We start from the raw sequence: 13,619 nt of genomic DNA, 5'->3' as shown, positions 1-13,619 counted from the left end.
GACAGAGCTTGAGAGGATCTGCAGAGAAGAATGGGAGAACCTCCCCAAATACAAATGTGCCAAACTTGCAGCATCATACCCAAGAAGACTCGAGGCTGTAATCGCTGCCAAAGGTGCTTCAACAAAGTACTGAATAAAGGGTCTGAATGCTATTTTAAATGTAGTTTTACATTTTTAATACATTCACAAAAATGACTACAAAAAACTGTTTTTGCTTTGTCATTGTGGGGTAGTGTGTAGATTAAATAGTTTTTTCCCCTAATCAAGGCTTTAACGTAACAAAATGTGGAAAAAGTCAACGTGTCTGAATACTTTCAATACACTGTATGTTATCACATCACTACAATCCCTCAGTCACCCTAGACAAAGCATTTGATGGTTTTAACTTGTGCTAACATTATCACTGTTGTTTTTCTCCTAGATAAAAACATTGGCCTCTGCTGAAGACTCTTCTTTATCCCTGAGCATGAACCTGGTTGAAACATATGGGCAGGTTTGACAACTGACCAACAATTCAAAGTGACTTGAATGTTACGGTTCAATACATGCACCACCTCTGATGTAGCTCCCTCAGGAGCCCTCGACTAATTACTTGGTTTATCAACGATAAAAAAAGTTTGGTCGCACACAGCATACGCCTGACTTGACTGAGTGTGTTACAGCTGCCCAAGTGAGGTGGTGCACATAGACACCATGCAGTGGAGGAGGCGCCACTGCTACACACACGTCGCTGGCCTACTGTCTCTCCTCTCGCTCCTGATCATCCTGGGCCATCAAGACTGGCTGCCAGGCCTCAGGGGGCCAACATGGCAGAGGGAGCACCCAGTGGCTTACACCGAAAGAGGACTACACTCTACCAAAGAAAAAGGGAATCACAGCTCATCACAGATTCTATGGAGGGACGCACTGGTTCCCCCTGCGCCTCCGGAAAGAAATGCCAACCTCAGTTCCCCTCAGGACTCCTTTCCACAGGGGGTTACAGTGGCGGCTAATGCTAGCTTGAGTGGAGAAGTCGGGCTAAGGGGCCTGCTGACCTCAGAGCCATACCCTTACATCATCAACGAGCCCGACAAGTGCCGGGAGGGCAACCCAGAGCCCTTCCTGGTGCTGCTGATAGCCACGGAGGCCCAGCAGGTGGAGGCCAGGGGGACCATTCGGCAGACCTGGGGGAATGAGAGCATGGTCCCGGGCCTAGGCTTTGTTCGGCTCTTCCTGCTGGGCGTGAAGGAGGGCAGGGTGGGCCGCCTGCAGCAGAGCAGCCTGGAGGCCGAGAGCCGGAGGCACCGTGACATCATCCAGCAGGATTACATGGACACTTACAACAACCTGACTATCAAAACCCTGATGGGCATGCACTGGGTGTCCGCGCACTGCCCGGGCGCCAACTATGTCATGAAGACAGACAGTGACATGTTTGTCAACACAGAGTATCTCGTGCACAAGCTGCTCCGGCCAGAGATGCAGCCCAAACGGGACTACATTACGGGCTACCTGATGAGGGGCTATGCACCCAACAGGAACAAGAATAGCAAGTGGTACATGTCCCCCAAGCTGTACCCCAGCGAGGTGTACCCTACTTTCTGCTCAGGAACGGGCTATGTGTTCTCAGGGGACCTGGCTGGAAAGATCTACAAGGCCTCCCTGGGCATCCGCAGGCTGCATCTGGAGGACGTTTACGTGGGCATCTGCCTGGCCAAGCTGCGGATTGAACCCACGCCGCCACCTAATGAGTTCCTGTTCAACCACTGGCGGGTGTCCTACTCCAGCTGCAAGTATAGCCACCTAATAACCTCCCACCAATTTCACCCCAACGAACTGCTCAAGTACTGGCACCACCTGCAGAGCAACAAGCACAGCGCTTGCATCAACACGTCCAAAGACAAGGTGGACAGGTTTCGCCAAAGGAAACTGCAGGGGGTACAGCCTATTTGGTGACAGAGGGTTGAGTGTGATGTTAGGTCATTGCCTGTGCAGGAGTTACTGAGCAAGAGGTGACCGAGTCAAGCATGTTTTCGGACAAACTAATGCTTGAAGGCTGTCTTTTTATTTATTACTACAGTTCATATTTAATACATGAATTGATTGAAAGAATATATGCATTGGTGTACAGAGGAAGACATTACTTATGTGGATACATCTTAGAGACTATTGGTGGACTGTCACTGTCTAGTATCCATTTTGTTCAACTTGAGTTTAAATACTTTTCCTTTTAAGGTTGAATTGAAGTAGCATAATAAAAAAAGTAAAAATATTTGTAAGTTTCAGCTAGAGATGTTTTTTTTTTGCATTGGATCCACACGTCACACTTCAGCATCTGTGGTGAAAGTTGATAGAGCTAGAGCAGTTTTTGTCAGACAATGAGACATCCCAAAAATCGGTCTCCTCACAAAATCGTCCAAACAGTTTTGGACTACAAACGTTTATAACCCCTCTATGGAAAGATGACTCACGAAAACGAGGGTGCTCTACGACTACCACAATTTGGGACTCGTCTGAAGTCGGTACAGCTGATCTGCCAACTTCTGTATGCAGCGTCCGAACAGTATGGGCTACACACTATTATGACCCCTCTGTCCCTCCAGGATTTAACAAAGTGTGATTTCTGCAGCCAAAAAAGCTTGATTTTGCGTAAACTTTTCTGAAATTCTGCAATACATTTTGCAATGTTTTTCCCACATTCATTTCATATAAAGCAATAAAAGTAATGTGCTCAGTTTTAGGACGATATTGAGCAGAATACATAATAGAAAAACAATTAAACATCTAAAGTGCTCAATTTTGGTTATTTTCCTGAACAGTTTGTCATAATCCACTCACCTCTCCATCAGGCTTGCCATCAACACAAGATGCATCCAACAGATTTAAAGCTGATCAATCTCTTTCTAATAAGTTATCACAATCAAGTATTTTGAAGAGTTTTTCTGAAAGGGTCGTAAGGGAGATGAAAAATGTAAAAATAGAGAATTGTGGTTGATATTTACTATTCCATTTATAAAATAAAAAAAATCCAGAAAGATTGTGCTTTCGTGATCAGTATTACATTTTAGAGAGTTTAAAACAGCAAAGCTGACAAATTGCACTCAGTGCTTTGAGCAGCGCTCTCCATAGACAGACTGGGGAGAGCAGAGTGCCGACTCCCCTACTAAAGCCAAGGTTAGTGGAGTAAAAGTTTGAGTAAAACACCACTCACCTTGATTCTTTCAGCGCTTGCCAGTCTTTCCTGCTACCACTTCAGTCATAGTGCTCTGCCGCTGCGGGAACTGTTCTGACATTCTCATATGTTTTTCTGATTCGAAGTGACTTGATTGTCGACATTCTCTAGTTTCCAAAAACATTTGGAAATTGTTTTGCACGGTCATCAGCTGTTATTTTTGTTGGCAAATGACATTGATTTCTGTTCATTATACTGCCTGTCAGCCATCAACAATCACACATTTTTGCACGCGAATATGCTGACAGGCCAGGGAGGAGAGATTTTTTTTACATAAAAAAAAAAATGTACCTGTTGACGTGTGGTTGGATTGGGCCATTTGCCATGGTAACAGTCCAGTAAATCGGTAAAAATGACGAACTCGCTTTTGATTGGACCCTTTTATGCGCTAAATGTGTGGGTATTGGTCAAAATTGCGAACTACCGCATCATATGCGTTGAATTATGCAATCACAGAATCGCGGAATCCTGGAGGGACTGCCCTCTGTGCAAAGATGACTCTCACCGACACGAACATGTCGGTTGTTTTGCTCTAAGACGCCCATAGGACTCAAGACTCGTCTGAACGTCCCCTGGCACCAGTTGAAAAAAAATGTATGGAAGTACACTGATCAAAATATAAAACGCCACATATTGTTCGTCCCATATTTCATGAGCCGAAATAAAAAATAAAATAAAAATACTAGGAATTTTCCCTATGGACAAAATGCTTGTTTCTCTCATTTTGAGTACTTCTGACTGCAATAAAGGCCTTTTGTGGGAAAAGCTCATTCTGATTGGCTGGGCCTGGCTCCCCAGTGGCTGGGCCTGACTTATCCTCTGCTGTAGAGTAGAAGTATACACATTTCTGCAAATAATCCCCTACTAAAGGACCCCAATAAGAAGAAATGTGCCTGGGCCAAGAAACACAAGCAACGGACATTAGACCAGTGTTAATCTGTCCTATCCAAATTTGAAAATTTTGATTCCAACACCATGTCTTTGTCAGACGCAGAGTAGGAGAACGAATTCTCTCTGCATGTGTAGTGAAACATGGAGGTGGTATGATGGTGCTTTGCTGGTGACACTGTCAGTGATTTATTTAGAATTCCAAGGCACACTTAAACAGCATTCTGCAGCGATACGCCATCCCATCTGGTTTGCTCTTTGTGGGACTAACAGTACTTTTTCAATAGGACTATGACCCAACACACATCCAGGCTGTGTACGGGCTATTTGACCAAGGAGGAGAGTGATGGAGTGCTGCATCAGATGACCTGGCCTCCACAATCACCCGACCTCAAACCAATTGAGATGGTTTGGGATGAGTTGGACCGCAGAGTGAAGGAAAAGCAGCCAACAAGTGCTGAACATATGTGGGAACGCCTTCAAGACTGTTGGAAAAGCATTCCAGGTGAAGCTGGTTGAGAGAATACAAAGCTGTCATCAAGGCAAAGGGTGGCTACTTTGAAGAATCTAAAATCTATTTTGATTTGTTGAACAATTTTTTTGGTTATACATGATTCCATATGTGTTATTTAATTTGTTTGATGTCTTCACTATTATTCTACATTGTAGAAAATAGTAAAAATAAAAACCATAGAATGAGTAGGTGTCCAAACTTTTTAAATGGTACTGTATATTTATAGAGACAGTTTACTGGCAAAAATAAGGGGTTAAATAAATAACACACACACAAAAAGTGTCCTGATTTTTCTTATACAGTGCATTCGGAAAGTATTCAAAACCCTTTCTTTTCCCCTCATTTTGTTATGTTACAGCCTTACACTACATTTTTTAAATTGTTTTCCTCATTAATCCACACACACAATACCCCATAATGACAAAGCGAACAGGCTTAGACATTTTTGGAAATGTATTCAAAATAAACAGAAATACCTTACATAAGTGTTCAGACCCTTTGCTATGAAACTCGAAATTGAGCGCCGCGCATCCTGTCTCCATTAATCATTCTTGAGATGTTTCTACAACTTGGACTCCACCTGTGGTAAATTCAATTGATTGGACATGATTTGGAAAGGTGCACACACATACACGTCAATATAAGGTCCCATAGTTGACAGTGCAGTCCATTTGGCAAATCTGACCATAATTCTATCCTCCTGATTCCTGCTTACAAGCAAAAATTATAGCAGGAAGAACCAGTGACTCGGGCTATAGAAAAAGTAGTCAGATGAAGCAGATGCTAAACTACAGGACTGTTTTGCTAGCACAGATTGGAATATGCTCTGGGATTCTTCCGGTGGCATTGAGGAGTACACCATATCAGTCACTGGCTTCATCAATAAGTGCATTGATGACGTCATCTCCAAATTGACTTGATGACGTCGTCCCCAAGCCATGGATTACATGCACCATTCGCACTGAGCTAAAAGGTAGAGCTGCCTCTTTCAAGGAGCAGGACTCTGACCCGGAAGCTTATAAGAAATCCCACTATGCCCACCAACAAACTATCAAACAGGCAAAGCGTCAATACAGGACTTAGATCGAATCGTACTACACCGGTTCCGACGCTCGTTGGATGTAGCAAGGCTTGAAAACTATTACAGACTATAAAGTGAAGCACAGCCGAGAGCTGCCCAGCGACACAAGCCTACCAGACGAGCTAAATAACTTCTATGCTCGCTTCGAGGCATGTAACAATGAAATATCAGCTGCTCTGGATGACTGATCACGCTCTCCGCAGCTGATATGAGTAAAACATTTAAACATGTCAACATTCACAAGGTCGCAGAGCCAGATGGATTACCAGGACGTGTATGCACTGACCAAATGGCAAGTGTCTTCACTGACATTTTCAACCTCTCCCTGTTTGAGTCTAATACCGACATGTTTCAAGCAGACCACCATAGTGTTCTTGGGCACAGGGACAAAGGCAAGCTGCCTAAATGACAACCAAACCGTAGCGCTCACATCTGTAGCAATGAAAAAATTTGAAAGGCTGGTCATGGCTCACAACACACCATTATCCCAGAAACCCTACACTCACTCCAATTTGCATACCGCCAAAACAGATCCACAAATAATGCAATCTCCATTGCACTCCACACTGCCCTTTCACACCTGGACAAAAGGGACACCTATGTGAGAATGCTATTCATTGACTACAGTTCAGCGTTCAACACCATATTGCCCTCAAAGCCCAGCACAAAGCTAAGGACCCTGGGACTAAACACCTCCCTCTGCAACTGGATCCTGGACTTCCTGACGAGCCCCCCCAGGTGGTAGGGGTAGGGATCAGCACATCCCTCACGCTGATCAACAGAGGGACCTCTCAGGGGTGCGTGCGCATTCCCCTCCTGAACCCCCTGTTCACTCATGACTGCACAGCAGGCATGACACCAACACCATCATTAAGTTTGCCGATGACACAACAGCGGTAGGCCTGATCACCGACAACGACAAGACAGCCTATAGGGAGGTCGTCAGAGACCTGACCGTGTGGCACAAGGACAACCTCTCTCTCTCAACGTGATCAAAAAGGAGATGATTGTGGACTACAGGAAAACGAGGACAGAGCACGCCCCCATTCTCATCGAGGCTGTAGTGGAGCAGGTTGAGAGCTTCAAGTTCCTTGGCGTCCACATCAACAAACTAACCTGGTCCAAGCACACCAAGGCAGTCATGAAGAGGGCACGACTAAACCTATTCCCCCTCAGGAAAAGATTTGCCATAGGTACTCAGATCCTCAAAAGGTTTTACAGCAGCACCATTGAGAGCATCCTGACGGGTTGCATCACTGCATGGTATGGCAACTGCTCGGCCTCCGGCCGCAAGGCACTACAGAGGGTAATGCGTAAGGCCCAGTAAATCACCGGGGCCAAACCCTATACCAGGCGGTGTCAGAGGAAGAACCTAAAAATTATCACAGACTCCAGCCACCCGTGTCATAGACTGTTCTCTCTGCTACCGCACGGCAAGCGGTACCGGAGCACCAAGTCTAGGTCCAACAGGCTTCTAAACAGCTTCTACCCTCAAGCCATAAGACTCATGAACATCTAATCAAATGGCTACCCAGACTATTTGCATTGACCCCACCCCCCTCTTCTACACTGCTGTCTATGCAGTCACTTTGATAACTCTACCTACATGTACATATTACCTCGACACCGGTGCCCACGCACATGGACTCTGTACCGGTATCACCTGTATATAGCCCAGCTATTGTTATTTACAGCTGTTCTTTATTTGTTATTCTTATCTTACTTTTTGGGGGGTCTTTTGTTAAATGCATTGTTCGTTAATGGCTTGTAAGTAAGCATTTCACTGTAAGGTTGTATTAGGCGCATGTGACAAATAAAACTTGATGTCAGAGGAAAAACCAAGCCATGAGGTCGTAGGAACCGTAGAGCTCCGAGACAGGATTGTGTCGAGGAACAGATCTGGGAAATGGTACCAAAGCATTTATACAGCATTGAAGTTCTCCAAGAACATAGTGGCCTCCATTATTCTTAAAATGTAAGAAGTTTGGAACCACAAAGACTCTTCCTAAAGCTGTCCGCACAGCCAAACTGAGCAAATCGAGGTCAGGGAGGTGACCAAGAACCCGATGGTCACTGACAAAGCTCCTGAGTTCCTCTGGAAATGGGAGAAAGTTCCAGAAGGACAACAATCTCTGCAGCACTGAACCAAATCAGGCCTTTATGGTAGAGTGGCCTGAGCAAATCGAGGTCAGGGAGGTGACCAAGAACCCGATGGTCACTGACAAAGCTCCTGAGTTCCTCTTTTACTGAGTGGAAGCCACTCAGTAAAAGGCACACGACAGCCCTCTTGGAGTTTGTCAAAAGGCACCTAAAGGACTCTGACCATGAGAAATAAGATTCACTGGTCTGATGAACCCAAGATTTGACTCTTTGGCCTGAATGCCAAGCGACACGTCTGGAGGAAACCTGACACCCATCCTACGGTGAAGCATGGTGGCAGCATCATGCTGTGGGGATGTTTTTCCAGCAGCAGGGACTGGGAGACTAGTCAGGATCAAGGGAAAGATGAACAGAGCGAAGTACAGAGATCCTTGATAAAAACCTGCTCCAGAGCACTCAGGACCTCAGACTGGGGCAAAGGTTCACCTTCCAACAGGACAACAACCCTAAGCACACAGCCAAGACAACGCAGGAGTGGCTTCGGGACAAGTCTCTGAATGTCCTAGAGTGGTCCAGACAGAGTCCGGATTTGAACCCGATCAAACAACTCTGGAGACCTGAAAATAGCTGTGGAGTGACACTCCCCATCCAACCTGACAGAGCTTGAGAGGATCTGCAGAGAAGAAATGGGAGAAACTCCCCAAATACAGGTGTGCCAAGCTTGTAGCGTCATACCCAAGAAGACTCGAGGCTGTAGTCGCTGCAAAAAGGTACTTAAACAAAGTACTGAGGTAAAGGGCCTGAATATTTGTATTTTTTTTTATAAATTAGCAACCATTTCTAAAAAACTGTTTTTGCTTGGTCATTATGGGATATTGAAAACAATTTAATCCATTTTAGAAAAAGGCTGTAACGTAACAAAATGTGGAAAAAGTAAAAAGAGGTCTGACTACACTGTCTCTCTCAGATACAGGACAGACTTCAGAATAAGCAGATTTTTAAAGATTTTTTTGGGGGGGCTGTGTTGTTCGATGCATTTGTATGGGCTAATAGCAGTAAGGCCAAAAATATAAACAAACATTTAAAAAAAAATTATACATCAAGGGGTCATAAAATTCTAGCAAAATGCAAAGTGATCCTCCGTATTACCTTCTATAAAAAATTCCAGATAGCTTAGTAGTAAAAAGTGTACAGTATCAAAAGGAAGATTGAATCATTTCACAAGTACCAGTTGATCTACATGAATTATGAAGGGTGGGACATCTGCAAGAGAGAACGTGGGTGAAAGAGAAAAACGATATGGGTGGTGCACTACAAACCATAAGTGGTAAAAGACATTTAATAAAGGTTATACATATTTCTGCCATTTCCAGAGATGAAAATAATGAAACTTCCCTGGTCAGGGTTCAGCCCAATAATTGATAAATCAATACATCTTGTTTTATACTGAAAGCACCCCACCCCTGACAATCAGCTAAGCAGAGAGATCCTAACTAAATACATTGAATAATTCTTATCGAAAAATGTGTCTACAGTACTGTGGTAGTCACTTCAAGGGTGTAGCCAACATTGATGTTAAGTGTTTCTAGCTTACCATGTACTGTGCCAGTCAAAAGTTTGGACACACCTACTCATTGAAGGGTTCTCCTTTATTTTTACTACTTTCTACATTGCAGAACAATAGTGAAGACATCAAAACTATTAAATAACACATGGAATCATGTAGTAACCAAAATAAAGTGTTAGACAAATCAAAATATATTTAGATTCTTCAAAGTAGCCACCCTTTGCCTTGATGACAGACTTGCACACTCTTGGCATTCTCTCAACCAGCTACACCTGGAATGCTTTTCCAATAGCCTTGAAGGAGTTCCCACATATGCAGAGCACTTGTTGGCTGTTTTTCCTTCACTCTGCAATTCCAACTCATTCCAAACTAATCTAAATCGGGTTGAGGTTGGGTGATTGTGGAGTCCAGGTCATCTGATGCAGCACTCCATCACTCTCCTTCTTGGTCAAATATCCTTTACACAGCCTGGAGGTGTGTTGGGTCATTGTCCTGTTGAAAAACAAATTATCGTCCCACTAAGCGCAAACCAGATGGGATGGCGTATCACTGCATAATGCTGTGGTAGCCATGCTGGTTAAGTGTGACTTGAATTCTAAATAACACAGTGTCACCAGCAAAGCACCACCACACATGCAGAGATCATCCGTTCACCTACTCTGCGTCTCACAACGACACGGCGGTTGGAACCAAAAATCTCAAATTTGGGCTCATCAGACCAAAGGACAGATTTCCCCGGTCTAATGTCCATTGCTCGTGTGTCTTAGTCCATGCAAGTCTCTTATTATTGGTGTCCTTTATTGGTTTCTTTGCTGCAATTTGACCATGAAGGCCTGTTTCACGCAGTCTCCTCTGAACAGTTGATGTTGAGGATTGTCTGTGTTGAACTTATTTGGCTGCAATCATAGGCTGGTAACTAATTAACTTATCCTCTGCAGCAGAGGTAACTCTGGGTCTTCCTTTTCTGTGGCGGTCCTCATGAGAGCGAGTTTCATCATAGCGCTTGATGGTTTTTGCGACTGCACTTGAAGAAACTTTCAAAGTTCTTGGAATTTTCCAGATTGACACCTTTATGTCTTAAAGTAATAATGGACTGCCATTTCTCTTTGCTTATTTGAGCTGTTCTTGCCATAATATGGACTGGGTCTTTTACCAAATAGGGCGATCTTCTGCATACCACTCCTACCTTGTCACAACAACTGATTGGCTCAAACACATTAAGGAAAGAAATAACACGAATTAACTTTTAATTGAAATGCATTCCAGGTGACTACCTCATGAAGCTGGTTGACAGAATGCCAAGAGTGTGCAAAGCGGTCATAAAGGCAAAGGGTGGCTACTTTGAAGAATATAATATATTTTGATTTGAGTAACACTTTTTTAGTTACTACATGATTCCATGTGTATTATTTCATAGTTTTGATGATGTAGAACATAGTAAAAATAAAGAAAAACCCTGGAATGAGTAGGTGTCCAAACTTTTGACTGGCACTGTATAATATAGAAGAAACAGAACACTAACACACAACAAATCAGTTAACTATTAAGTGATACATAGCTACAACTATATTGCGCATACCATAACAAATAACTGATACACAATGCAATAGAATGCACTGAAAGTATATAGTGACTATGAAGTTCAGCCTTGATCGAAAAAAATGAAAGTTCACCATAATTCCGTCACAAAGGAGATATGTGCATTCATCGTTCTCCTACGCATAAGACTCCACAAAGGATGCTTTGACTTTACAGTTCCTTCTTCAATCACGCAATTCAGAGTAATTGTATTCGGCTTTGTGAATTAACCGTCTTCAGAAGCGTTGATGAAAATGAAGCTTGGAAATGAACTAAAACAGCAGCAATGGCAAAGTATTATCAGTATTAACATTTCAGAATGATAGACATACACTACAATGAGACCACTGCAGTGTGTGTGGATGAGGAAGACAAAGGCAGCTTGACCTTCCCAGGTTTGCCCATTTGCAGAGACGTCACCGAGTCATGACTCATTCCATGTACTCTGTGGTTCCCTACAATCAGTACCTGGAGCCCAATCTCATTATAGACTGGGCAGCCTCTGGACACAGATCACAGGCCCCAAAGACCTGGAGGTGCAGTGAGCTAACAGTACACGTCAATGAGCTGGCCAGGGCACAACAATATACCTCAAGCTTTGGGTAATAAGTTAGTCACAGAAACCGATCAGAGGAACATGAACTCCCTTTTACAACAGTAGAGTAGGAACTGGACTTCCAACTGGTTTGCATCTGTTATTCTCCAAGGTATGTAATAGTTCAAACATCCCAAAAAAATATATAACGTTGATAAGAAGAATATGATCAATGTGAAGATATGCTTTTCGGTATGATTGTCAAAAAAAAGAAAAAGGTAGGAGCGTGGATCAGAGAACCAGTCAGTATCTGGTGTTACCACCATTTGCCTAATACGGCATGACACCTCATCGATCAGGCTGTTGATTGTGCCCTGTGGAACGTTGTCCCACTCCTCTTCAATGGCTGAGCGAAGTTGCTGGATATTGGCGGGAACTGGAACACGTTGTCGTATCCAAAGTATCCCAAACATGCTCAATGGGTGACAGGTGTGGTGAGTATGCAGGCCATGGAAGAACTGACATTTCCAGCTTCCAGCTATTGTGTAAAGATCCTTGCGCTATCATACTGAAACACGAGGTGATGGTGGAGGATGAATGGCATGACAATGGGCCTCAAGATCTCATCACGGTATCTCTGTGCATTCAAATTGTCATTGATAAAATGGAATTGTGTTTGTTATCTTTAGTTTATGACTGCCCATACCATGGGGCACTCTGTTCACAACGTTGACATCAGCAAACCACTCGCCCACACGACGTCTGCCCGGTACAATTGAAACCGGGATTCATCTGTGAAGAGCATTTGCCCACTGAAGTCAGTTACGATGCCGAACTGCAGTCAGGTCAAGACTCAGATGAGGACAACAAGCATGCAGATAAGCTTCCCTGAGAGGGTTTCTGACAGTTTGTGCAGAAAGTCTTTGGTTGTGCAAACCCACAATTTCATCAGCTCTCTGGTAGGCTAGTCTCAGACGATCCCGCAGGTGTAGAAGCCGGATGTGGAGGTCCTGGGCTGGCGTGGTTACACGTGGTCTACAGTAAAACAACTTGAGACGAGGCACCTTATGGTAGATATTAACATTACATTTTCTGGCAACAACTCTCATGGACATTCCTGCAGTCAGCATGCCAATTGCATGCACCCTGAACTTGAGACATCTGTGGCATTGTATTGTGTGACAAAACAGCACATTTTAGAGAGGCCTTCTATTGTCCCCAACACAAGGTGCACCTGTGCAACGATCATTCTGTTTAATCAGCATCTTGATATGCCACACCTGTCAGGTGGATGGATTACCTTGCCAAAGGAGAAACGCTCACTAACAGGGATAAACAAAAGTGTGCACAAAATACAAGAGAAAGCTTTTTGTGCATATGGAACATTTCTATGATTTCTTTTATTTCAGCTCATGAAACCAACACTTTACATGTTGCATTTATATTCTTGTTCAGTGTAAATTAAGCAAATTGCGTTCTCTCCAGCGCAGGGCTCCAGCTATTAGGGATGTAATGATTCACAGATATAAATTTGAACCTGGGACCGATGCATAAGGTACTAGTGCATCGGTCCATGGGACCATTTGACAACCGATCCAAAACGTTACGAATTGCCGGTTTACTAAATGTTTTTTTACTCATTGTTTCATTCCAAAAATACCTCATCTGTTGTGGCTGAATTGACGAATCCTCTCCTTCAGTTCAGTAGCCTATCATACTTTTACGCATGTAACTGCGTAGAACTATCTGATAAGTGTACAGTTTAAGACAGTTGCTCATGTCAACGAGAGATGGGCTTTATCCCTGTTCTAATAGGCTATTTGTGCTTCTGCACAGCACTTTCAGCATTCAAATGCTTGTAAGAATGTCTTTCACACTGTCAAATCATAGGCTTTATAAGTTAAGTGACAACCAATGTAATTTGCTGGGTCATTGTTACCAAATGCGCTGTAGAGAATGGTGTTAACAGAGTGGACAACCCACATCCAACTGCTGATTGGAGTTTTCAAACATTCAGAATTTACTTAGATTCAGGTTCACCATAATAAATAGTTGATAGTTTTGCTTTAAACAGTCAGGGTATTGTGATTTTTACATCAACAGGGTCTTTTCATCAAGGACATCATTTAAAAAAAAGTTGCATAC

The 13,619-nt window shown here is 43.5% G+C and overlaps 2 protein-coding genes across 5 annotated transcripts in view; one reads left to right on the top strand and one right to left on the bottom strand.

Moving 5' to 3' along the window:
* The window catches only part of LOC115156645 (beta-1,3-galactosyltransferase 2), a 46,055-nt gene extending 43,041 nt beyond the window's left edge, over window positions 1–3,014 (top strand). For all 4 annotated transcript variants that reach the window (XM_029704159.1, XM_029704156.1, XM_029704157.1 and 1 more), the window contains exon 2: window positions 422–3,014. In XM_029704159.1, the coding sequence (XP_029560019.1) occupies window positions 694–1,935 (1,242 nt within the window). In that variant the 5' untranslated portion in view covers window positions 422–693 and the 3' untranslated portion in view covers window positions 1,936–3,014. The remainder of the gene's footprint in view (window positions 1–421) is intronic.
* LOC115156642 (parafibromin-like) overlaps window positions 1–13,619 on the bottom strand; it is a 76,648-nt gene that overhangs the window by 42,072 nt on the left and 20,957 nt on the right. The gene's annotated exons all lie outside the window — the stretch shown is intronic.

This window comes from Salmo trutta, chromosome 21 (genome assembly GCF_901001165.1).
Source record: "Salmo trutta chromosome 21, fSalTru1.1, whole genome shotgun sequence".
In the NCBI taxonomy this organism is placed as follows: domain Eukaryota; kingdom Metazoa; phylum Chordata; class Actinopteri; order Salmoniformes; family Salmonidae; genus Salmo; species Salmo trutta.
This window is presented reverse-complemented; position numbering and strand designations above follow the sequence as displayed.